At 39.0% G+C, this 26,451-nt stretch overlaps 4 protein-coding genes across 5 annotated transcripts; 2 read left to right on the top strand and 2 right to left on the bottom strand.

Annotated features, from left to right (window-relative positions):
* The first annotated feature begins 5,201 nt into the window (after positions 1-5,201).
* LOC111694061 (zinc finger and BTB domain-containing protein 49-like) lies at positions 5,202-7,926 on the top strand. The gene is made up of 4 exons (XM_023460755.1): positions 5,202-5,339; positions 5,416-5,527; positions 5,608-6,117; positions 7,891-7,926. Exons 1-4 carry the CDS (start codon positions 5,305-5,307, stop codon positions 7,924-7,926), a joined length of 693 nt encoding a protein of 230 aa, XP_023316523.1. The 5' UTR covers positions 5,202-5,304.
* A 316-nt stretch (positions 7,927-8,242) lies between these two features.
* Positions 8,243-10,185, top strand: LOC106650690. Of its 2 annotated transcripts, none has more exons than XM_023460746.1 (3): positions 8,243-8,422; positions 8,659-8,791; positions 8,887-10,185. In XM_023460746.1, exons 2-3 carry the CDS (start codon positions 8,696-8,698, stop codon positions 9,340-9,342), a joined length of 552 nt encoding a protein of 183 aa, XP_023316514.1. In that variant the 5' UTR covers positions 8,243-8,422; positions 8,659-8,695; the 3' UTR covers positions 9,343-10,185. The 2 variants fall into 2 exon arrangements, with proteins under 2 accessions (XP_023316514.1, XP_014224336.1); XM_014368850.2 differs by having other exon boundaries at positions 8,243-8,426; positions 8,887-10,184.
* Positions 10,186-18,505: 8,320 nt separating this feature from the next.
* Positions 18,506-20,540, bottom strand: LOC106653970 (putative uncharacterized zinc finger protein 814). The gene is made up of 3 exons (XM_014373640.2): positions 20,457-20,540; positions 20,273-20,384; positions 18,506-20,191 (listed from the first exon to the last, which is right to left on the bottom strand). The coding sequence occupies exons 1-3, from the start codon at positions 20,489-20,491 to the stop codon at positions 18,761-18,763; spliced, it is 1,578 nt and encodes a 525-aa protein (XP_014229126.2). The 5' UTR covers positions 20,492-20,540; the 3' UTR covers positions 18,506-18,760.
* A 983-nt stretch (positions 20,541-21,523) lies between these two features.
* On the bottom strand, positions 21,524-25,676 carry LOC111694062 (tigger transposable element-derived protein 6-like). Its single transcript, XM_023460756.1, has 2 exons — positions 24,278-25,676; positions 21,524-21,639 (listed from the first exon to the last, which is right to left on the bottom strand). Exons 1-2 carry the CDS (start codon positions 25,674-25,676, stop codon positions 21,524-21,526), a joined length of 1,515 nt encoding a protein of 504 aa, XP_023316524.1.
* Positions 25,677-26,451: the final 775 nt, after the last annotated feature.

Here is a 26,451-nt window from a genome sequence, read left to right on the forward strand (position 1 = left end):
TTCGCATGTGACAAGTGCGAAAGGAAATATGGAAGTAAATTAGATTTGTCGAGGCACCAAAAATCAGTCCACGAAGCTTGCAAAGACTACGGATGTAACAGGTGCGAAAAGAAATTTGAACAAAAATCTAGTTTAGTTTTGCACCAAAAAACAATCCACGAAGGTCGCAAAGATTACGCATGCGACAAATGCGAGAAGAAATTTACACAAAAACCGAGTTTACTCTATCATCAAAAGACAATCCACGAAGGTCGCAAAGATTTCGAATGCGACAAGTGCGAAAGGAAATATGGAAGTAAATTAGATTTGTCGAGGCACCAAAAATCAGTCCACGAAGGTTGCAAAGATTACGGATGTGACAGGTGTGAAAAGAAATTTGGATTCAAATCAGCTTTGATAATGCATCAAAAAACAATCCACGAAGGTCGCAAAGATTACGCATGCGACAAGTGCGAGAAGAAATTTGGACAAAAGCCGCATTTGCTCTTACACAAAAAAACAGTCCATGAAAATCGCAAAGATTTCGCATGCGACAAATGCGAAAGGAAATATGGAAGTAAATTAGATTTGTCGAGGCACCAAAAATCAATCCACGAAGGTTGCAAAGATTACGGATGTGACAGGTGTGAAAAGAAATTTGGATTCAAATCAGCTTTGATAATGCACCAAAAAACAATCCACGAAGGTCGCAAAGATTACGCATGCGACAAGTGCGAAAAGAAATTTGGACAAAGCCCGCATTTGCTCTTACACAAAAAAACAGTCCACGAAGGTCGCAAAGATTACGAATGCGACAAGTGCGAGAAGACATTTGGGGTTCGAAGCAACTTGATAAAACACTACATGACAGTACATGAAAAACGTAAAGATTTTACATGCGACAAATGCGAAAAGAAATTTGGACTGAAATCGCAAATGATTTCTCACCAAAACACGGTACATGAAGGTCGCAAAGATTTTGCGTGCAAAAATTGCGAAAAAAAATTTAGGAGTAAATCAGATTTGTTAAAGCATCAAAAGATAGTACATGAAGGTCGGAAAGATTTCGCATGCGACAAATGCGAAAAGAAATTCGGACATAAAAATAGTTTGCTTATACACCAAAGGACAGTCCACGAAGGCTGCAAAGATTACGCATGCGACAAATGCAGGAAGAAATATGGACAAAAAAGCCATCTGGTAAGACACCAATCGACTGTTCACGAAAGTCATTAAGCGAAATCTGTTAAGAGACATCGAGTCTTAAAGTTATAGAAAAAATTTCAGACTCATTCATGACTCATTTGAGTCATAGTTCTTCTGAGAATAGACTGTATTTCGTCAGTAAAATATTACAAAATGCTGATTTTTTTATAATTTACAATTGTAACTTATGTAAATGTTCAAATACAAGCTTTTCTATAATTTCAATGAAAATTACGTCAATTTGATTTCGTCCAACCTTAATATTAACTATCATTACAGATTTACTTATTATCGCGGTTGGTTATTTATTTTTCAAAAAGATGATCGCTAATTACGAGTATTCGTGCATTTTTGACTCACAGCGATGAGCCGAGAATTTTTCATACTTCGTGTTTAGAATTATGAATTGGAGGACAAGCGTCCAGCTGTATACTGGACTTTTAATGAACCTTACGCTATGCTTTTGCTGACGGATACTGGTTATTTCAGCCAAGAATGGCGTGATCGGTAGTAACAATAATACTTTACTGAAAAAAGCAACGTAAGAAACAATCATTTATCTAATTTAAACCAATAACTGTTTCCTATTATTAAAAGCTATCGTACTTGATAAATTCTCTTCCTCAGTACTTTTAACTACATCAAAATTTCATGCTAATCCTTCAATTTTCCTTTACGTATTTTCTTTTGACTACCTCAACTGAAAAGCCAATGATAATTTTCGCACGAGTGACACTTTTCCTAATCCGGTCAACTGGTGGGGAACAATTCTATCATAGTTATCATCCCTTCCTTTGAGTTTTATTTATTTATAAATTTTTTTAGGACTCGTGCCCTTACTGCGACCACAATTCAATGCCATATGCGCGGTAGCAAGCCAATACATACCCTCCGATCATACGAATTATGCTGTTATAACAGTTCATTTTCTCTCCTCTCTCGTGTCCTTTAATTCGATACTTGCGGCCGTCGTATATGCAGCCGAAGATTTTCGTCGAGCCATGCATACAATACATACTCGCGGCAAAAACTTCGTCTGCGAGCTCCCAGATGTTCATGAGCGCTTGGCTCGGCTCGCGCTCCGGATGAATTAACAGGCACAGACGCACGAGTGGACGTCCGAAATTACGTTATGTATATATTCAAAAGGAGAAGGAGAGATGTGGCACGCGAACGAGCGACAGCCCGACGTCATTATCGTTTCCTTTTCTTTTCTTTTTTTTTTATTTTTTTTCTTTCAATACGATGCATAATTCCTCGCACGCGTCGCGGATATCAATTCGGCGCCTGCGTGCGAAAGCATAAAGAAGAGAAAGGGCTAAGATTCGTGAGCTTATAATACGGTCGCGTTCGTTTATAAGTCACTATACAATGTGTACTCGAGATGAGAGCGGCTTTAAAGGGGATGCGACATTATACGCGTGATAATACGCTTATACAACGAGACACGGCGTTTTGTCGTCTGCGTAATGTTACCGCGCATTATAAACGAATTATATAATGAATGCACACGAGACATCGTGAGAAGATGCCGTGAATTTCTCACGCGATCGAAGCGAAGAAAAAAAAAATGTTCCTACGAATTTCCGCGAAGGAGGAGAAAAAATTCCACACCCACGGCCCGAAAAAAATCGGAGAGCGCGGCCCATCTGTGCGGCACAGCCGATCGAGAGTCGAGAAGCGCGATCTCGGCGGAGCGTATCGCACACTCGGTGTGAAGTAAACATCGACGAATAGCTCGTTATGGATTACTACCCACTCCCTCGCGAGTTGAAAATTAAAGGGCAAAGGGCGTTTAACGAGCCTAAGATATTTATTCGACGTTTTCGAGAGAAAAATGAAGCAAGAAGAGGGGAGAAAAAAGTGTAAAATATCGTCAGTGTCAAATAAGAAGGAGGGAGCTATAGAGAAAATCTCAAAGTTTCTTGCAAGCGCGGGTCTCTCCCGAGGACATTTAACGCTTTTATATATAGTAGCCGACTTTGTGTATTATAACGCCACCGGTGTTTCATATGTATGGTTAGCAAGTAGCGTGAATAAATCGATTCGTCGCGCCACTTTTGCCTATACTTATCGAAGCGACACAGAGAGAGAGAAGAGATTCGCGCGCCCCTCGTACGTAATACGAATTTATGTATTTACAGCTTGTGCGTGTGGTGTAGATGACGCGCGATACAAATACATACGCGACGAATCGCGGCAATTTTCTTTTTCTAATTTTTTCTTACACTTCTAATTTGCGGATCGGAGCCGCAACGAGGGTGTGGGTATATAATATCACGCACGCGTGCGACTGTTTGGACACTTTACGAGATATTTGTGCACATAAAGCTCCCGTATTACACTGTAATATAATTATTATCGTTATCGAATTGATACAAGCGATCCTTGGTCGCTGAGTATCGTGAGAAATCACCTTCGACATTGTATAATAAGCGATGATCGCGTCGTAATATAATTCTTGAAGCATCGTATCGTGCAGCGATCCGCGTAATCGTTCTCTCGAAGCGCATCTATACATACAAAATAATAGCTATACAATACAATGTCGCCTATTCTCTAGGCACTCGAGATCGTCGCGGTCGACGACGATGGACCATAAAATTCGCCGAATTCAACCGCGTAGGTACACTACACTACGCACAACGTGTGTATAGGGCTGAATTCGTAGGAAAAACATCGCACACTATAGTGCAGCAGCAGCAGCAGCAGCAGAGACACGCGAAGGGTTAGTATAGCATATAATAGTATAACAGCAGCAGTCTCGACTAGTATATATATAGGTACTTGTTGCGGTGACTGCTCCTATTATTATTACTATATAACCAGCGTCGAGGCCGATTCTCCGCACGCGTTGCTCTATATATGCACGAGGTGTGAAAAGAGGCGCGCGCGATGCGTTACAACTGCACGTGACCGACACGTGGCCGTCGTGTATATAATATGGCTAGCTATACCCAAAATGCAAACGCCCGCAAATATTATATACGTATACGTGTAATTCGTCTGGGCCTCGATCGCGCGTCTAAAGCTATTATAGCGAGCCACCGGCTTTTTCTTCGACCACTGCTTCTGGATGTATATAGATGCAGTCACACTTTGGGCCAAGTGTATAGACACGAGGCGAGAAGCATATAAATATAAGCGCGACAAAAGAATAGAGAAAAAGGAACGAGATGATAATGACATCAGGCGAGAAAAGACCATTGGCTCTCTTTCTCGCTCGAGCTTTCAACGTTCGTTCGTTCGTTCGTTCGTTTGTTTTTTTATCTTATTTTTTTCTGCTACCGCTACCAAAATTTCTAAGAGAGACTAGACACGACCGATCCTATGTATACATTATACTTTTCTCTTAAGGCTGCGGTGTCGCTTATACATATCTACCGATCGTCGTGCAGCAGCGACAGATGCGCCGAACATCGGTGACGATTATAACACACACACACACACACATCCAAGACTTGTACTATAATATCGTATTATGCGGCACGCGCACGTGGTATAATAGCGCAGATAATACATAATTGCGCCCACTGTGACGCTTCTGCATTCGCGTGCGCAGTGTGCGATCACGCTTATAACTATATGCTGTCTGCACTTTCCGCGTGTCCGAAAAGATGTCTTAGCGTTTACTAGAAGGAATACATTTTTTTTTAATTTCTACCTTTTCGGTAGATATATATGTTTGATGGAAAAATGTTTATCATTTATTAGACGTGAGAATTTCAATCTATTTCCTTCGATGTCATAATTACCTAATGACCTAATTTTTCTCCATTTACTTATTGATGATTTCAAAATTTCATGTGAATTGAATTTTAGTTATTTACGAAAAAACTGGCGAAGATGCAAAGCCATGCTCATTCCGTTGTTTACGTCGTGCATGACCTCTCCGTGTGTCGACCGGCACGCGGTGAGATGCCTCATGCCATTGTCTTGCTATTCGCATAAGTTGTGCCGCGGAGCTGGGTCGCACATAACCCTCGCACAGACGCAGTTTTGCAAGATCCAGCCAGCACTTCGCAGCCATCTCCAGCAATTTTTTCCGTATTTACTTTGTTTGATGAGTAATACCGTCAGAAAATGTGTTAACGTTTGAAGAAGTTCCGAGCGATAGATATGGAGTCGAGTGATACACTTGATTGTGCCGTCAGGTAATTTTTATTTTCTTGAGAATTAAATGATTAAAATATCATAACCTAATACTCGAGTTTACCGGACTTACTTTAGAGTCAAGGAGGAGCCTAGCGATATGTCGTTCACTGAAAATTATTGGGACACGGTCGACGAGAAACCCGATCTAAAAAATTTCCAACTGTTACCATTACTGGAAGACAATTCGGTAAGGATTGTTGTTCATACTTTACTCGTATTTATAGTTGTTTAAATGAAAATTTCAATACAGCTTTGACTTTTCGACAGATCATTCGAAAATGTGACGAAAATCATGAAAGTAAACTGAACAACGAAGTGAAGATAGTTTTTGAATGCGAAGATGTAAAGCCCAATATAGATTTGTCAATAGTTAAACAAATTGACGACTATTCTCAAAATCATTTGCAATATATGAATTACAGTGATAATGATAAAACTCAAGACACGATTAAAATAGAACCTGCGGTGGAAGTGGAAAGAGACACTTTTGGCAACGATGCAGAAAAATTGAATTTGAATTACAATTGTGAACGCAGTGAAAAAAATAACATGAAAAGAATCGCAAAAAAGGTTAAAAACAACCATAACCTCAAAATCCACATCAATTCAGTGAATAATGGTATCGATCATGTATGCGGTATATGTGGAAAAAAATTCACACAAAAAGGAAATCTCAAAATTCACATTGATGCGATTCATAATGGTATGGCACCAACATGCGAAATATGCGGAAAGAAATTTCAAACGAAGAATAAACTTAAGATTCACATCGATTCAGTACATAATGGCGTTAAACATGTGTGTAGTATATGTGGAAAGACATACGCACAAAAAAAAGATCTCAAAATCCACATCGAAGCGATGCATAATGGTACGGCACCTACTTGCGAAATATGCGGAAAGAAATTTCAAACGAAAACTAAACTCAAGATTCACATCGATGGAGTACATAATGGTGTTAAACATGCGTGTGGTGTGTGTGGAAAGACATTCACTCAAAAAGGAGATCTCAAAATGCACATTGATGCGATGCATAATGGTATGGCAAATACTTGCGAAATATGCGGAAAGAAATTTCAAACGAAAACTAAACTCAAAATTCACATCGATGGAGTACATAATGGTGTTAAACATGCGTGTGGTATGTGTGGAAAGACATTCTCAAAAGGATATCTCAAAATGCACATTGATGCGATGCATAATGGTATGGCAAATACATGCAAAGTATGTGGTAATACATTCGCATTCAAGCGTGGTCTTAAAAGACACATGGATTCAGTGCATAATGGTGTTAAACATGAGTGTGTTATATGTGGAAAGACATTCACACAAAAAGGAACGCTCAAAATTCACATCGATGCAGTTCATAATGTTGTTAAGCATGCGTGTGGTATATGTGGAAAGACATTCACACAAAAAGGACATCTCAAAATGCACATCGATGCGATGCATAAAGGTACGGCACCTACATGCAAAATATGCGGAAAGAAATTTCAAAGGAAGGATAAACTCAAGATTCACATCGATTCAGTTCATAATGATATTACCCATGAATGAAAAGTTTGCGGAAAGATATTTTCACAAAAGAATAAACTGAAGAGCCACATGGATTCGGTACATAATACGATCACTCACGCATGTGATATGTGTGGCAAGTCATTTTCACGAAAGGATAATCTCAAAATCCACATGGATTCAGTGCATAATGAAATCTCTAGTGAATGTGATACATAAGGCGAAAAATTTATGCTAGAAGATACTCTCAAAAAGACATCGAAGCGTCGCATCGTCATATCACTTACTCTTGTCGTGTGTGTAACAAGACATTCTCATATAAAAGCAGTCTCAAACTCCACAGGGATATATATGGTGCGCAAACGAGTCGGACATGCACGATGGCGTTTCGGCAAGCGACATGCGTCAAGAAATTCTCAACAACTCAAATTCAACACTGCTTCGGTGCATCACTCACGTGTTACAACTTAATTAATACTCCAATGCTATATCTCATTATGTAAAAACGATGTTTAAGATTTGATAAAACTAATAAACTATTTGACAAAAAAAATGAAGCACATTGTTGACCGACAAGTTTAAATTCTAGTCACTTTTCAGCGCTCTTCGCTGGCCCTTGATTCTGCAATTCAGCAATACACGACATACTTTTATGCGACTGTTTACGCTATTTAGTTCCTGAATTTTTTAAACGACGCTGTTAAACGAGATCCAAAAATGTAAAATCTTATGCATCCTCATTGTTCTCGCAATCGCGTCAATATAATATTTTTATAATAAAGAGATTTCCCCCGAACTAATCCTACTGACAAGTAAATTTTTTGATTTATTCAATTATCGTCAAAGCTCGAGACCTCCGATATTTCTGAAATATAAATTTGAGTCTGTAATTTTGAGCCTACACATAGCACGCGCCACTGAACTTTGTAAATCGCTCCTAAACATATAATACGCCCGACAAACCGAGCTTTCTTGGTCGTATCGTTCGGCATGTGAGTTATAATTAAGATCGTAATGCTCGAAATTTTTCGACAGAGATTAATTCAGCGATCAATCCTAAACGAGACATAATTTGGCCACGATTCTCGTGTAGCATGTGGTTATCGAGCTTTCTCATACATACACACTCGCGTACATTATAATATATTATACCCATTATACCAACGGACCGTGACGCTCTCCTCTGATTAAAACTCCGATTTAAAGACTCGATTCCGGAAGCCGATCGATACATGCCGTGCGATACATACAACATTCGTATACATACAAAATACGCTGCTTTTCTCTAAAATACGACGCGCGCGTGACCTGCAGGGTCGCGGCGCAGCGATAAGCCAGCAGCGGCAGCGCGTCCCGAATGTACTGAGTGCCACTCGATCGCCAGAACGTCGCGCAGTTTCGTTTGGCCATTCGTGCTATATAGTCGAAGTTGAGCTTTTTGGTACGCATAGAGACTCGAGAGTGTCATTTATTGGACGAGTGAATCGTGATCGCGGGTGAAGTAGCTTCGTTTTTTAACGAATCGAGTAGGTGGAGGACGATTTCGATCGAGCTGCAAAGAAGAGCAGTAGGTAATTATTATTTATATTATTTATGATACTTCGTCTTGCAACCTACTTTACTCTTGATCGTTGTATGTTTTAATTTTAATAATACTATGCTGCGCATTTGATATCAGTTCATAAAAGAGCATTGTTTTGAACTCTTTTTTATATTATATTGAACTCATTATCTTGGTGGAGGAACATTTTTTATAAAATTTATTTTATGAATTTTATTGAATCCCATTATCTTTGATCGTAGCAACAAAGAACGTCAACAGTCCAAAACAAGCGTCAACATGTACGTAGCAATCGTCGCTCTGCTGCTTATCTGTCAAGCGTGCGCAGGCCTCGCCGACACCACGACGGAGCCGAGTCTACTACCCATACCCTCGGTATTGAACCATCTCATCGTTGTTGTTCAAAAAAATAGTCGCAGAAACTGAAACTTCTTTTCTTTTTTTTTTCTTTTCATATATAATATCTTTAGCACCACTGGAAATCGAAGCTGCACAACTGGATGGAGGCGGCGGAGCGGGTGATCGCCGAGGCGCAGCAGTCCCAGACGACCGACGACTTTCACCGGGTCGTCGCCGAGGCGCGCCAGCTGCGCAAAAAGTTCTACCTCGGGGTGCTGAACGCCCAGGAGCCGCTCGACGAGGGCCGCAAGCTCGAGCTGCGTCGCAACTACCTCGAGACCGCCGACGAGTTTCGCATGGCCTGGCTGGCTCACATCAATGCCATCGGCGACAGGGCCAAGAGGCTCTACGGCAACATGAGGCAGTACAGCATCGTAAGGTCGAAGGACCCGATGAGGAAGCTCAAGGCCATCGACGTGGCGCTGGCCCTCAAGGCCATCGTGCAGAGGCTCGAGTACGAGTACGAGTACATACAGAGCCAGATGGCCGAGGACGAGGACGCCGTGCAGTACCATCTCGATAAATAAATGAGAAAAAAATATCAAACGACACTTTTGTAAATAATGATAATATTTTTTTTTTTTCGTAAATAAAAACTATACAAAGCGACGATTATTCTGCACTCGCGAGCACTCGATTACCCATATACATCAAACCTATAATATATAATCGCGTCGATCATCGTCTATATATCTCGAGCTCGATGACCGGCACGTGTCGCGCCCACAAAATTACCAGATATCAAATACACGCGCATTAATATCCTATCGTTTAAGCTAATTTGTCCGCACTCGGAGATGCGGCCTCGGATAACGTAAATACTCGCCTATATAAGTGCAACTCCTCGTTGCGGGCGTGATCGCTTACGGCACGTGTGGGCTCGTGCGCTGCATCGACGACGACGGCGGCGACGACACGTGTCCCAAAGAAAAGAGGAGAGCGTGCCGGCCGAGGCGTTAAAACGTTTTTTGCGAAGATCTGCCGAGAGTCGGCGGCTATTCGTTTCATTGGATTATGTATACTTTGACGCGCGTGCCGACGCCTGTGTACTACGGATGCGTCTGTTTTTTCAGCCGTATTAGAATAATCTCGTTTAAATACGTTTTTAAATAATGTTAATTACGCATAAATTGATCGTAAATTAAACAATTATTGTTGAATTGATAACTTAAACTTTGTTGAGATTAGAGCATTAAAGTCAGTGAAAATCAACTGCATCAGAAATGAAATAAATTATTGTGGTTTTTATAATACGTGATTTACCTTGTACTCTTTGAAACCATCATTCGCTGGATAGTTGACCATGTATGTAAAAAGAAACATTTCAGCCTTCGTCGCTCTAACACGGTATTAAAAAAATGAAATAAATAATGTCAAAATGTTTACGATAAAAATTTGAATTTATTTTGCTCTGCCGGAAGAAGTGCGACGACGACTACGCGAGGAGCTGGCACGAGGAGTCGGGCAGGCTTCTTCCGCTGCCGGCGCGAATCCCGACTTGGCCGCAACAAGGAGGGATCGACGACTCTGCACCTGATTTGCAGTGGATACGGCGACGATCGTCGCTTGGCGGAGACGCTGTTCGAGCTCTGCGACCAAAGGTATCGGCCGTTTTTGCGGGTCGACGTTCGAGACCATAAGGGCTAGACGCCGCTGGACTTGGCTAGGAAAAACGGCCACGATAATTTGGTTGATTTTCTGTTGGAAAGAAGCGCCGCCAATCAAAATCTGGCCAATGAACGTAGAGGCGCTGAGGACGAGTACCTGCAATTGATCAATTATGTATATATCGACTTCCATATCGATTACCATAAATCAATTAATACCTGGATTATCTCTTTTACCATGAACACTCTTATCGTATGCTATTAATTTTTTTGTTATCGTATAAAAATAGAATCAAAATTTGTAATCGTCCAAAAAATCAATGCACGAATAATTATAATCATTTCAAATATTATCTTGGCAGATATTTAATCAAAGTACCCTGCAAATATTTCAAGTATTCGACTCGAACTAAAAAAAAAGTATCGATTAAAAATTTTAAAACATATTTCAATAGCTCGATCTAAATTAAATTAATTTTTCAAGTTTTCTCTCTTTATCACTTCTTCAGGGAGTTTTGCAATAATAATGAGAAATGATTTATCCGACGACGTCGACGACGACTATACAGGTTTATCACGACGTGGACGACGATGACGCGAGTTTGAAAGGTTTATTCAACCGCTGTATAATATAAAGCATACATAACAATCCTACATATATTTCCCGAGGCTTGGTTTACTTATTGCTCTCCGCACACACACACACACACACACACACACACACACACGGGCATTATATACACTCGGACGTATATGTATGTATTACGGGCGCAATTGGCCGCGGGTTATTACATCGACGTTGGTAATCTTTTCTTTTTTTTGTTTGTTTTGTTATGGTGCGCGGCTACCGTTAAATAATCGCTCAGATATATACCACGTGATTCGCCTCGAGGCGCGAATATAAATGCGGTCGCGTCTACGTGTCTGCCCAAGTAATTAAAATCGTTGTGGATTACGTCGTACCGATCGAAACGATTTCGTTTGTGCGAGATTTGTCGGTTACATACGGCTGTGGGTGAGGGTATATAAATCAAAGCAAAAGGGAATGGTGGACGTTGGGTGCGATAACTGGATACAATGAATGTTGATCAATTTTTGACGCGTTTTCGAAAGAGTCGAGATTATTTTTCGAACATTTTTCTGATACGAGGGAAGCGAATCGTGTTATCTTTAAAAAAAATGTCAAATTAAATCGATAAAAAGCTACGATAAAAGATCAAAATAGAATAAATCCTATTATTACTTATTTGAAATGAAATCTCAATATCACCATAAATTTGGCTATTCAAACGCGCTTACTTCTTCAAAATAAACTCATAAATATTAATTTCTTCACCGTAACCCAAAAATTAATGGAGCTCCGATGACTCGCAGCGCATCGTCCGCGATCACGCGCTGATCAAAGAGAATCATCGGAATATAGCGTCCGGTGCAACTACGGGTCAACTCATCCATAGTCGATCATCACCGACTGATATGCACGAAAAGAATGCCACCAGAATAGGGCTCGAGCTAAATCAGATTTTTTTTTCGAGCATACTGTTCAGTGGGTTCGATCAACCCCCGCGCGCACGAGACATGTCATAGGTACTTGTACCGTCCGATGATTTTCTTTTTTTTTTTTTTTACTTTCGCCCCGACCAAGGAACCTACCGTCGCATAGCGCGTGTAAAACTCGAGGACGCGTAGTACGTAAATTCTCCAGTGAATCTTTGAGCTGTAAAGTGTGTGGGCTTTGCTGCTGCACATTTGAGAACTACCACTGGGCCTCGTCGTCGGGGTACTGAATTATTCAGATGGTTTCTGTGAGTAAGTTATAAGTACGGCCTGGAGCGATATCCGATGAATTTTTTGACTGACTGCCTCTCCGCGTGTAAAGAGAAAAGAGAGTCTGACAGAGGCATGGGGTCTAGAGCTCTCTCTCTCGTAAATCGAATATACATAAGTTTTGCAGCTACTTCATTAATTTAATTCTACATGCGCGTAATCAATTATTCAATGGCCATTGGGCACCGATAAATGAAAGAGAGAAAGAAAAAAAGTTGAAGAACGAGGGAAATTGGATTTTGCCAAGGGGAGATTAGCTTTTAGTTCGTGCACTTTACTTCGCTACTTGCTTTTAAATAGCCGCGTGCATACAATACGTACCAAATAATATCTAATTATCATCTCGCAATCTTATTTCTATAATATACAACATAAAAAAAAACGCAGTGGGTACATACAATAGTGCTGCAATTGCTGTACTCTTCAAGCCCGAGTGCAGACTAGGATCGAGCCAATGCGCAGGACGAAAACAAAAAAAGGACAAAAGCCAACTCGAATGCAGCATATATGCCCGTATATAACAAACATCATACATACATCGTGTTCGTGTGCCGAGCAAGTGAGGCGACGATGCGCCATACCGATAAGCCAAATGAGAGAGAGAGAGATTGCGCCGAGCACACACACGCATAACAACGAGAACAAAAAAAAAGGGTACATTTACGTATTGTCAACCCGGCGCGCACGCGAGTCCCGAAAGTCCGAAACCCCCCCTCATGCAGACATCACGATTGCTTTTTCGAGAAAATCTCGATGCGGCGGGCCGATAAGGCTCTCCTCTCCATTTTCAGCTCTCTTTGTACTATATATATAGCGGCATCGATTAGATTATCGTTATATACACTCGGGTGTACGAGCAGCAACAGCAGCAGCAGGTGAGATCATTCAAGCGCGTAGTTACGATATGTAATATATGAACGAATGAATGGAAAAGAATGACGAAGCTGATCGTAGCCGCGCGGCAGAGTCGGTCGATCGCTATCGCGACGATATATTCAAAATGTATATATTGGTGGCTGCTTATACCGAGGCCCCATTAGCCATTGTCGAACGCAAAATATGGCCATTAGAGATGTAAATGGAGTCTCTCTCTTTTCGCGTAATGTGCATCGAAGCTCGTCCATGTAAGGGTGCAGATCTGATGTACGGAATAATTATTGAATTTTAATGGATGCGTATATCCATATTGTTGGTCCTTACTTTTTTGCCTTCGATTCTGCCTGCGAATCATTATCGTATGCATTTTGCATTCTTTTATTTTTTCATAGCAAACTAACGAGGTAAATGTCTCAATTTTACGACGCTGTTAAAATACATGACATAATTGAAAATTACAATATCAATTGCTACTCTATCAAGTCGAGATCCAGAGGGTACGAGAGGGAATCGTCGGCGCATTGATTCTCGCGCCGTTAAAACCAATTCTCGCTCGGGCTCTTCCATTTTACGCGCTATATATATAACCAGCATCGAGCTGCTAACACGATCCTTGTGTACGCACTTTTATCCTATATAATATATAACTGCGTGTGGATGCTTATACGTGTGCAGCAGCAGCAGCAGCAGCCCTGCGTGCAGTTGCCCTCGGGGGTGCCTCTCTCTCTATAAGCTCCGCAGTAGTAGTAGAAGTAGTAGTCCGCAGCTCTTCCACCCCAATCTTTATATACACGTAATCACAGGAGTTGGGGGATTTGTTGCTGGTTCGTACATATATATATATATACGACAATGTCGATCGTGGCCTTTGTAGCCCGACGTTATATACGCGTGCTATATACCTCACTCTCCTTTTCTTCTTTCGTTGCACACACGCATCTCCCGAGGGAGAGACTTGGCTACTACTACTACTACTACTACTACGTGCTAAGAGAGAAAGAGAGAGAGAGTAAAGTATTGCATTTCAAGCCGACCCGAGAGTCCGATCATTATCTTTTTCTTCTCGTGTGTTGTGCCGCGCGCGCGCGCAAATTTCACCGGGATTCGACGACTCACTGCCGCTGCAAAAAGGGATGCGATCACGACTCGCATTTATATTTGCTGCTGCTGTTGCTGCTGCGCCTATGGTGAGCGTCGCGATCAAAGTGTCGGTAATCGCCGGTATATATGTGTGTAGCGTATATTGTTGGCTTTGACTGGGTTGAGTGTTGACACGCGACACTGTGCTCGATGTATTCATATTTAATGTATACATACGCGTATGCCTTTTTTGTTTTGATAAATATCGATTGGATATTTTATCAATTTATATTTTCATGAGTATACGAAACGTTAGTGAAGCAAAGAAATTAATTTCCAACGGATTTTAGTTACAAAGCCTGCCTAATATCGAAGCATACAATTGTGTCGATTTCCTGAATATTACAGTATATAGTAGGGCCGAATTTCCTCATAACAATCAAGTACTCGGTAGAAAAATCTCAGCTTGCGCTTATGCGCGCGCGTGGATATGCACTCGAGCTCCTTTTTTCCTCTCTCTCGATCTCGCCACTTATCCGGGCACAAATTCCGCTCTTATTATCGCGTCGATTGCACGCGCCCTTCTTATAAATATATATATAGGCATGTGCTCGGCTAATACAGACATAGTAAAAAGCCATTGCTACACCTGGTGGTCGTACTATACTATACTGCCAACAGAATCTCGGCAGCTCTCGAGCGTCAAGTGAAGCGCGTCGCGTCCTCGTCTTGAATAATAATAATTATAATAACAATTCTCGACTCCGCTGCATTATGTGTATGTATAAACTTAAAAACCTGCGTGAGGGGGGTGGGCGAACGATTACGCGTATACGTGTGTGTGTGTGTGTATGACTGCATACTTGTATAAAGTTGGAGTGTGGCACGCGTCGCTGAGCCGGCACTACTATATATACTAGAATCAACGCGTTATACATTTTATACTGCAATAGAGTTCGAGTCTGTGTGTGAGTGTGTGTGTGTGTGTGTAGAGAACCGCCGAATACAAACATTATACACACATAGGTACGGGGCGCGCGCGTACTTTTAAATGCGCGCTCAGGGAGCCTCATTGTTACTTTTGCCAAGTGGTCAAAGAGCGCCTCTGCGCACACATACAGTGCGTATACCGGGCCATGAAAGCCAAGTGGTTTGCTTTTTTTTTTGTCGGAGTGAAATAGCGCATGAAAGGTCGTACATGCGCGCGCCCGAGTCGATCTCATACATATACGAGTGCCCACCACGGCATTTTAATATCGTTGTATTATACGCGCGCCGAAATTACGACGATGATGCTTCGTTGCGCGAAGACTTTGTATTATAATATCAAAAAAAAGGGCACCGATTAATGCAACGTCGATGGATATTGTGTTGGATATATAATTAATGCCCGAATCGAGGCGTGTGCTTAGCTCGAACGCCGAAAGACTGATTTTACTTCATGAGTTGGTACTTATCGACTCTCGTGGTCTCTCGTAAAGTGTGGAGCAAATTATGAATCGTAAAACTTTGATATTACTTATACAATTTTATTTTTATTTTGTCACTTGCGGATTTACAAATGAAAGTACTCGCCATCTAGCGGTGGATGCTGGGCATTAATTGTGATTGCAATCGACCCAAAAATTGAATCAGAATTAAAATAGCGATTTTCAGTAAAAACTTTCAAATTCGAATCGTTGATGAATTTGAAATATTTATAGAATTTTCGCATTAAAATAATTTATGCGATTGTATTTTTATGAATTTTCAATAATAACTCGATTATCCGGATCCTATTTGATTTGTACATATTTACACATTTACAATGATTTTAAATCGCTGAGATTAAAAGATCGTGTGATATAATCATGAAACATAGAGTCATGATTCATTCAAGATGTAACAATTTAACATACAAAATTATGTGAGTATAACGTATTATTTATTGATGCTGAGCGCAGCAAAGTAATACACATTCGATATTGCTAATTTTTAATGTTTTACTCTAACTGCGATAACTCATGCACAAAAAACTTATTGAAATATAGATTTATTGTGATACTCATTGAAGCTACTATTATTAATTTCATATGGCTGAAACAAATATTACACTGATGTTATATGCTATTTTGTTATTTAACATTGAGTCGCTCAGCATTTTGCAACTATGGTTGCCACTAGTGTAATAAATAGTGTAATAAATAGAAAAGAGTATACATGTATGTATACTAGGGTGGTCCACTTTTTCAAAAAATTTTTGTATCTCGGGGGATCCATCGGAATCAGAAAGTTTGAGGTTTAAAATGAATTTTCCCGTAAACTAGAACTGAAAAAAATGATTTTAGATGGTGTCGATGGATTTTTGAAGTTTAAAAACGTGCTCCAAAAAAGAAGCAAAATCGGGCTATTATTCGATTTATTTCAAACTCTGTTTAGAGTGTAAAAATAATCTTGACAATACATTTTCTTATGTGTTTTTGTCTGCAGAATCGAATGCCGTAGTCAGTTTTAACCTAGGAGCACAATTTCATTCAAAAAAATACACTTTTTCGATCGTTCTTTTTCGTAAATTCCGCAAAGTTCATTTTCGAGCGAGTGGCAAATGAACAGAAAAAATCTAGAAAATTTTTTGACACCACCAAAATGTAGGATTTTTTATGACGAATCCAATGGTATAAATTAGTATACACTTTGAAATTATTTTAATGCAGAAAAATACAACTTTATCCCAAAAAACGACATTACGAAAAATTGAAAAATCGAAAAGTGTATTAGTTTCTTCCAGGAAATGGCTAAGTAGAATCAACTATGGAAAAAATTGCATGAAACTATCTGATAGGTTTTTTTCTCACCTTTCCAACGCCGGTTTCAGAAGTTAAAAATTCGCAAGATTCGCTGAGATACAGCTATTTTTGTACGATGCATTTTTTAGGCTTAAAATTCAATAATTCTGAGCTAGCTCTATTCATTAAAAAACCAGCGAAGCAGAATTTAAGCTAAAAAATGCATCGTACAAAAATAGCTGTATCTCAGCGAATCTTGCGAATTTTTAACTTCTGAAACCGGCGTTGGAAAGGTGAGAAAAAAACCTATCAGATAGTTTCATGCAATTTTTTCCATAGTTGATTCTACTTAGCCATTTCCTGGAAGAAACTAATACACTTTTCGATTTTTCAATTTTTCGTAATGTCGTTTTTTGGGATAAAGTTGTATTTTTCTGCATTAAAATAATTTCAAAGTGTATACTAATTTATACCATTGGATTCGTCATAAAAAATCCTAAATTTTGGTGGTGTCAAAAAATTTTCTAGATTTTTTCTGTTCATTTGCCACTCGCTCGAAAATGAACTTTGCGGAATTTGCGAAAAAGAACGATCGAAAAAGTGTATTTTTTTGAATGAAATTGTGCTCCTAGGTCAAAACTGACTACGGCATTCGATTCTGCAGACAAAAACACATAAGAAAATGTATTGTCAAGATTATTTTTACACTCTAAACAGAGTTTGAAATAAATCGAATGATAGCCCGATTTTGCTTCTTTTTTGGAGCTCGTTTTTAAACTTCAAAAATCCATCGACACCATCTAAAATCATTTTTTTGAGTTCTAGTTTACGGGAAAATTCATTTTAAACCTCAAACTTTCTGATTCCGATGGATCCCCCGAGATACAAAAAAATTTTGAAAAAGTGGACCACCCTAATGTATACATACATTGTATATACCTGCTCTTTGGGACGTATAGTACGTATAGATCGTCGCTGCCGATGTTTTAAAAATAATCAATATCACGCCGTTGTATAATAATAACTCGGCGCTCGCGAGAGGGGTGGACGAAGCTTTTTGCTTTTTAGGACAGAGTTAAGTATATAACATATATGAATTTATATGGGACTGGTAAGGTGTGTGTCTGTGTCTGTGTGTGTTTGAGTGCTCAGCGTTATACTTCATTTATTATTAAAAAAAACTAGCGATTATAAATAATTAACTTGATATTTTATGCAAGATACATCTTCTGCAAAAACCTTCATTTCATGATTTGTATGTTTAACAAAACTGTACAGATTGATAAAAATGATAGATAGATTGATTTAAATGAAACATCATGGTTTTTTTATAAAAAATTTATTGATTTTTTCATAACTGGATCGTTTAGTAAGCAGTGAGATGAAAAATATAGAAGTGATCCAAAATACAATAGTAATTGTTTTTTTACAAAATTTCTATGTACATTTTATACACTTATTGGGTGGTAATGCGTGAGTGATGAGCTATCTCGATGACAGTTTTATAACCACTCATTTGTCTCGATGTTTGATCATTTTGCGCGGTATTGATAGGTACGTTTTAAGATCTTTTGCATTGATCTCGTGCTTGGGTATTGCCCTCGTGCTCACTTTTGACGTGTCTGTATAGATATTTCCTGTGTTTAAATTTTTCTCCGCAGACAACGCATGCAATGACTTCATGCGTTTTAATGTGAGTTTTAAGACGGTCCTTTAGAGTAAATGTCTTGCCGCAAGTATTACATGCGTAAGTTATCTTATTATGCATCAAATTCATGTGTTTTTTAAGATTACCCTTTTGTGAAAAAAGTCTTTCTGCACACTTCGCAAGTAGGTGCCATACCATTATGCATCGCATCGATGTGGATTTTAAGTTTAGTCTTAGTTGAGAATTTCTTTCCGCACACATCGCAAGTAGGTACCGTACCTTTATGCATCGCATCGATGTGCATTTTGAGAGTATATTTGTGTAAGAATGTCTTTTCACACATACCACACGCATGTCTAACACCATTATGTACTGAATCGATGTGAATCTTAAGTTTATTCTTCGTTTGAAATTTCTTTCTGCATATTTCGCATGTTGGTTGCATACCTTTATGCATCGCATCGATGTGCATTTTGAGATTTCTTTTATGTGCGAATATCTTTGCACATATACCACACGTATGTTTAACACCATTATGCACTCCATCGATATGCCTCTTGAGATCTTCTTTTCGTGTGAATGTCTTTTCACATATTTTGCATTTAGGTGCCATACCATTATGCATCGCATCGATGTGGATTTTGAGAGTACATTTATGTGTGAATGTCTTTCCACATATACCACACTCATGTTTAATACCATTATGAATTGCATCGATGTGAATTTTGAGATCTCCTTTTTGAGTGAATGTCTTTCCACATATACCACACTCATGTTTAATACCATTATGAATTGCATCGATGTGAATTTTGAGATCTCCTTTTTGAGTGAATGTCTTTCCACATACACCACACGCATGTTTAACATCATTATGAACTGCATCGATGTGGACCTTGAGATATCCTTTTCGTGTGAATGTCTTTTCACACATACCACACGCATGTTTAACATCATTATGAACTGCATCGATGTGGACCTTGAGATATCCTTTTCGTGTGAATGTCTTTTCACACATACCACACGCATGTTTAACACCATTATGCACTCCATCGATATGGATCTTGAGTTTATCCTTCGTTTGAAATTTCTTTCCGCATATTTCGCAAGTAGGTGCCATACCATTATGCATCGCATTGATGTGAATTTTGAGATGTCCTTTTTGTGTGAATGTCTTTTCACATATACTACACGCATGTTTAACACCATTATGTACTCCATCGGTGTGGACCTTGAGACTACTTTTTTGTGTAAATTTTTGACCACATATATTACATGGATGTTTGGCACGATTGCGTGCCTTATCAGTTTGGGTTTTGCATTGACTATTCTGAGCAAATGTTTTTTCATTTGCATCAAATGCATCACTGAGTTCACCATCCAAATTCAATTCTTCTTTTATTTCATCGACAATTTCTTCTTTCATTTTCTTTTGAGTCTGATAATCGCAACTATTTTTCATATGCTGTAAATGATCTGGATAATCGTCCTCGATTTTCTTGACTACTAATAAGTTAATGCCGAACTTCTCGTCCTTACATTCGAATTCTACTTCGACATCGTCAGGGCCACGAGTCTAGAAATTAATTTGAATTTAAGATTAGGGAAAATTGTTGTTGAAAATATCAGCTATAAGCAGTGCTATATGAACACTTACAAAATTTTCTCGACATCGCAAGGATTCTTCAGTGTTCGCATCGTGAGCATTGTCAATTATCTGATAATCATCATTTTCAATTGGGGAAACATCATTTGGTTCCTTCTTCACTCTGCAATATTCCCAATAATATAAAGCATTATACCATTTCTTTTAAATTTCATTCTCACGAAAAAAAAATTACCTGACATCAGAGTTATATACATCACTGAAGTCCATGTTTATCACTCGGAACTTGATCAACGACTAATTGTTCCGTAATGATGTTACACATCAAACTAGGTAACATAAGTGTAATAATATTTACAAATTGTAAAATGAAAGTTTGAGAAAATTTATGTCAACAGAGACACTCTAAACTGACTATTTATTATTGGAGAAATTATACTACTGATCTCCGGCATAATAAACAATTAGCAATTTTATTTGGATTGTATCTTATTACAAAGAAATTATAAATTATTGAACACTTCATGAATCAAGCTTATGATGTGTCCTAGTTATACTTTCATTCATCATAGGGCAATAGATTAAAATGTCTAAAAAAACTAATTGAAGAAGCTACTCTTCAATGAACCAATGCAAGCATTGCATGCAAAGCAAACAATTTTTAAAAAATGTTCCTTTGCTTACACGTGAAGAAAATCGACGTTTTTTTTGCCATTACAGGGCCCTCGATTTGAATCAATGTCAATTTGTATTTAATTTTTGAGTAGTTTGCCTTTGGCGTGTAAACGAAGGGTTTTTTTTTAAATATTAAACTCATTTTAAATTCCCTGGAAATGACAATTTAGTCATTTTCAAAAATTTAGACCAGCTTTCAAGCGTTATAAATACGATGAAACTTTAAGTCTTCGCCGCTAGATGGCGAGTAACCTTATTCGTAAATCTGCAAGGGGAAAATCAAAAATACTTATACATAAGTCTAATAACTGTATGCTTAACTAATATTTTTCGTCTAAAATGTATTGCTGTAATAATAATAATACATAAATGCACGACAGCAGCAATGAGCTTGTCATACAGCTGGTGTAGTAAGCAGCTCAGGCGAGACCGAGGAAAGATCGCTCTGTGCTGTATAACGTGTAAGAGCTGCATACTGTACAAATAACTTCTCTACATATTTCCTTCAAATAGAGTATTCTCCTCTCTTAATTCTAGCCGTTATTATTATTTATTTAACCGTAACATAACAACATATAATTTAAATAAATAATTGTAAACCAAAATAGCACTGCGTTAATTGAGAATTCATGGCAGACAGCAAGATTTGTCATTTACAGTATGTGAAACGCTACAGCCACAAAATACTGATTCATTAATGTCGATCTTCGCTATCTCCATGTTAAACAACAAATTCTTGTTTTCTGAAAAAAATAGTGTCGAGAGTGGCACCCTTTCATTGTAGATTGTAGATTTTAAAAACGTATAGTTTTTGTTACAACGATTTTGGCTTATCACAAATCCGATACCATCGTTGAGTTTATTTTAAAATATTACGTATTTCTTAATTATTCACAGCTTCGAAGATCGATTAAAATGTTTTGACTCGCACGAATGAGGACCCCAATTACAATTGTGTAATATCGAAAGATATATATTCAAACGACGTAAACGATATGTAATTTATCTCTCGAAAAAGTGCCTCGAGTGGCTCCCAGTCGTCAACGTTATAGTCTCGTGGAGGGTTGCAGCTATACGTATTTATACCGCGAAGCCCACCGATTCACCTTACAATCAACGACATCTCGTTAAAGATGGTGTCGACTCAATCTTACTCTCTCACACACACAAAGACGCATATACACAGGCAAACAGACCTGAGTGGCTCGTTTCAAATACATAAATCTCCACTAAACGAACACCCACTCACACCGCCTTATGGCAATAATTTCTTTCTCTTTCTCCCACACTTACTGATCGGATTTTCTCGGAAAAACCGTGAGCCATCCATTTTCTTCGAAGAATGATATTCCCGTACACGCGGGCGACATCGTTGGTATTTCCCTGCCTATATACGTGTATGTATCCCCCCACCCGCGCACACCCACATCTACTGTATTCACTTAAGCTCCACCTACGCGGTGACATCCTATATACATACAATGGTCGTGGCCGCATGCGCGCGAGTTCTCCTATACATATGCACACTACACACGAGTAGGAGCGGAAAAAACGATTTTCTTCGTCCACCCACTCTGGTACATATACGTAGAGTACACATTCGAGGCGGAGCAAGGAGAGAGAGCGATGCATCGAAACTCGATGCGCGGAGCAACCCTCTGCAACTGGTGCACGTACGTCATGTATCTTTTTTTTTCTTTCTATGCCCCGTGCGCCTAGATCTCTACCCTTCGGTATACCTGCAAAACGTTTAATGGGCGCACACAGGCATTATATAACTAGCTCGGGCTGCAAATGTGTCTCTGCGTGCAGGGCGCAGTTTTATATGCGCGCGTACGGTATAAAATCACCCCTGGAGAGCCAACGGCGCGCGGAGAAAAGGAGATTCCGGGACCACTTGCGGATGGACGCGCGCGAACAATGACAGAGAGTAGAGAGAGAGAGAGAGAGAGAAAAGTGCGACGAGCGTCCCTTATAATACGCGCATTCGGTGCACGGACCGTACGATTCTATCATTCTAGATACCGAGGCGTTAACTAGATTCTAATTTGCGTCGATGACGATGCTGCCGCTGCCTGACTGACGTGCGGACTACATCGTGCGCAGCAAGTGTAAATAAATAAGCACAAGGAATCGACGCTATAGGAGATTTCGTTTTGCCGCGATCTAGCTCCAATTTTTTTTTTATTCTCCTTTTTTTCATTTACCCGTGCGTTTATCGAGAGATAAAAATCGACTCAACGAGCAGCAGTAGCAGCGGTAGCGGTAGCGAACGATTATGTGTCCCAAGGGTGCCACAGAGAGAGAGAGATAAAAAAAATCCCTCGCCGATGAGCCGTAAGCGTCAGAGGATTTGAGATTCTTCCTTTTTATTTATCATAAAGCACGCGGGGTGTTTTCGTTAATTCTTCTTTTCCGATTTTTCGGCGTGATTCTCTATTTTTCGCTGGTATGTTATATATATGAAAGCGCACGGCGAGTCGTAAACTGAAAAATCTTCGAGCATATCATCAGCATATCATCCAGCTTTATTTCTCTTATATATATCATTCGGAATGGAATTTGACCGCTCGAGGGTTTGCGACGCGACATCTAGCGTCGACGAGCCAACTGTGTAGAATATATCGTTCGAGAGATGTTTGATTTTATTACTCGCGAACGCAGCTGTTTCTAAAAACAACAAACTCACATATATATTTATCACAAATTCTTGTACAAAAACTATCATGAATATGAAGAGCATTAGTTATGATTTCAAAATTACTCTTCGCAACGAGTAATACGTCACACTTTTCATATCTAATATTCCAATTCGTAATAGTTTTTAATTTCACTTACCTCGCGAAATTCAACGAAAAAAACCCTTTCGCAAAGTTCACCCAAAGTACGTTTATATAAACAAACATTATACTTACTAACGCCGTGTCATCCACTCACCATAGAGTCGCGCCGAGTCAAGCCTCTACCATCCCGACGTTATATGTTTACCTACTCGGCGTCAGCTTTTAAAATCTTACTATCTCTCTGCACTTTGTATACAAGTACAGTGGTCGCCGCTTAAGAGAATCACTGTGTGACAAAAATTTTCATTCTATTAAGCGGATGATTCTACTATCCGATAGGGATTGCAATAACTTATAAATAACTTTGAATCCGAGAAATTATGCATTATTATAATAAATAATTTATTATTATAAATGAATATATATATATATATAATTTATATAATAAATTATTTATTATTAAATATTTATTCAAATCATATGTGACACCATTATAATTTAGTAAAATAGTCATTTATCTTGGTTTGTTTTTTCTTTTGGTCAATTATTTTGAAAATAAATTTTTCAAATTTGTAGTACTCTTCAAAGGATTTCGAACGATGTTGAACTCCTCGTCTCAAGACTTGTAATGCGTTAAACATTTCTAGATTATTAGGTGCGGGTTCTATACTATCATCTTCCTCTTCAATTTCTGATTCATCTGTGTCCAATTTTTGGCATATGTCATCATCTGTTGGCTTTCCAGAGGTTTCTAGACATTCGTCAATATCTATCCACTCGTCAAAAACCTCATGTGTCATATCTTCCGGATAAATTTCGTTCAAGCTAACGTTGCTCGAAATATTACATATTTCATTAGTTCCGTTAACAAACCCAGCCTTTCTAAAACAATTTTTTATCGTTTCGCTAGATACATAAGACCAAGCTTCTTTGATCTGATGTAGCGCATCAAGCAGAGAGGTCTTCTTGGCAATGTCATTGGCTTTGACATTTTGTTGATTATCTAATATTTGTATAATCCGTTCCCTCATTGTTCTTCGATAGTACGCTTTTAATGTACGAATTATACCTTGATCGCAAGGCTGTATCAGAGACGTCGTGTTGGCAGGTAAATAAACCACTGTAATATTTTTCATAGGCTCTAAGTTTGAATGTGCACCGCAATTATCAATGGTTAATAAAATTTTGCGTTTTAATTGTCTATCCCAATTTCGTAGCCAATCAGAAAAAATGTCTCTTGTCATCCACGCGTTTCTGTTGGCCGTGTAAGCAATAGGCAATTGAGTCACATCTTTGAAGCATTGTGGATTCTTAAATTTTCCAATAACAAACAGGTCTTTTTTTTCACCTGCCATACTGGCACAGCATAACAACGTTATACGCTCCTTACTTGTTTTGAAGCCTTTCGTATTTTCTGATTTTAGAGCATATGTATGCTCTGGTAATGCTCGGTAGTATAAACCCGTTTCGTCAGCATTAAATATATCGCTTGGCGAATAATTTTTAGATATTTCTGGCCATTCTTGTATAAACCACTCATTTGCACTTGTAAAATCAGCTTCGGCTTGTTCACCATGTGGCTTGCGATACACAATATTTTCTCGGCCTCTCCAACGTGAGAGCCAACCGTCAGTGGCCTTGAAATTTTCTTTGCCTAATTTCTTTGACAAATCTTCAGCTTTTGCTTTAAGTAACGGGCCATTAATTGGAGCGCCTTTTTCTCTCACTTCCACAAACCATTTCTTCAACGTTTTTTCTACGTCTTCGTCTTTGCCGCATCGTTTTCTCTTGCGGCTGAGATTTTCGTGAGAGCAAGAGGTACTTTCTATCTCGTAACGATTTAATAATAATCTACTAAGAGTAGCTTGTGATATGTTTAATAACAGCGCTGCATCACTTTGTGATAAATTTGGCAACAAATCATATTTTTTTAGTAGCTCCTTTTTTTCAAGGACACTTAAGCCTTTTCTATGAACTATAGCTGATGATTTTTTCATACTTGTATCACTAACACAATTAATTATTATGAGCATGTAATACCGACGGTGCTATGAGAAAGTACTGACAATGAAACTTGTATTTAATCGACAACAACATTGAATGTAAACATCGTCTTCAAACTAAATTTGATTCTATTAAGCGAAAAGTTTATTCACTTAAGCGGTGAATTTTACATGTATAAGGATACGGGAAAATCATTGTTAGGATTTTTGATTCATTTAACCGGCGTATTCTATTAAGCGCAATTCTCTTAAGCGGCGACCACTGTATATGATCGCTTACGCACAAAAGCGCCACAATATTCGAAGCCTTATATAGCTCCGGTTAATGCACTCTCGTACCATTTATAAGCTATATCACGCTTTTTAAGGGATTACACGTCGATTACGCAGCTTAAAATTTCTCTCCTCTCTTCCCCGTCGTGCTGCGACGCGCTCCCTTCTATACATTGTATTATATAAACTTAAAAAACGCCATCATCGAGGCATCGTGTCGTTTTCTCTCTCTCTCTCTCTCTCTCTCTCTCTCTCTCTCTCTCTCTCTCTCTCTCTCTCTCTCTCTCTAACTTTCGCACTGCGCGTACGATATGCTGGTGCCCAGTCCATAGTTTTACAATCAGTCAGCCGTGCTGTGACACGTTCTCGATCGGTACACTAGTAGCTAGGTGCTATACCTACGCGCGAGTAAAAAATAAAAAGGGGTTGGGTCGATTCGAAAAGCGGATTACGCACAATGTGCGTGTGTTATATAGCCATGCAGCGGCGATGCTTC

This window comes from Trichogramma pretiosum, unplaced genomic scaffold (assembly GCF_000599845.2).
Source record: "Trichogramma pretiosum strain Unisexual culture from Peru unplaced genomic scaffold, Tpre_2.0 scaffold38, whole genome shotgun sequence".
Taxonomy (NCBI): domain Eukaryota; kingdom Metazoa; phylum Arthropoda; class Insecta; order Hymenoptera; family Trichogrammatidae; genus Trichogramma; species Trichogramma pretiosum.

What these genes read in the sequence shown, in the direction of transcription:
- LOC111694061 (XM_023460755.1), top strand. Translation starts at nt 5,305, where the DNA reads ATGGAGTCGAGTGATACACTTGATTGTGCCGTCAG. An exon ending in CATTACTGGAAGACAATTCG is followed by an intron (nt 5,528 to 5,607) that starts GTAAGGATTGTT and finishes ACTTTTCGACAG; the next exon opens with ATCATTCGAAAATGTGACGA. An exon ending in TTAAGATTCACATCGATTCA is followed by an intron (nt 6,118 to 7,890) that starts GTACATAATGGC and finishes ATTTTTCGACAG; the next exon opens with AGATTAATTCAGCGATCAAT.
- LOC106650690 (XM_023460746.1), top strand. Translation starts at nt 8,696, where the DNA reads ATGTACGTAGCAATCGTCGCTCTGCTGCTTATCTGTCAAGCGTGCGCA. An exon ending in GTCTACTACCCATACCCTCG is followed by an intron (nt 8,792 to 8,886) that starts GTATTGAACCAT and finishes TAATATCTTTAG; the next exon opens with CACCACTGGAAATCGAAGCT.
- LOC106653970 (XM_014373640.2), bottom strand. Translation starts at nt 20,491, where the DNA reads ATGGACTTCAGTGATGTATATAACTCTGATGTCAG. An exon ending in GTATATAACTCTGATGTCAG is followed by an intron (nt 20,385 to 20,456) that starts GTAATTTTTTTT and finishes GGAATATTGCAG; the next exon opens with AGTGAAGAAGGAACCAAATG. An exon ending in TGCGATGTCGAGAAAATTTT is followed by an intron (nt 20,192 to 20,272) that starts GTAAGTGTTCAT and finishes ATTAATTTCTAG; the next exon opens with ACTCGTGGCCCTGACGATGT.
- LOC111694062 (XM_023460756.1), bottom strand. Translation starts at nt 25,676, where the DNA reads ATGAAAAAATCATCAGCTATAGTTCATAGAAAAGGCTTAAGTGTCCTT. An exon ending in GAGACGAGGAGTTCAACATC is followed by an intron (nt 21,640 to 24,277) that starts GTTCGAAATCCT and finishes TATTTTTTTCAG; the next exon opens with AAAACAAGAATTTGTTGTTT.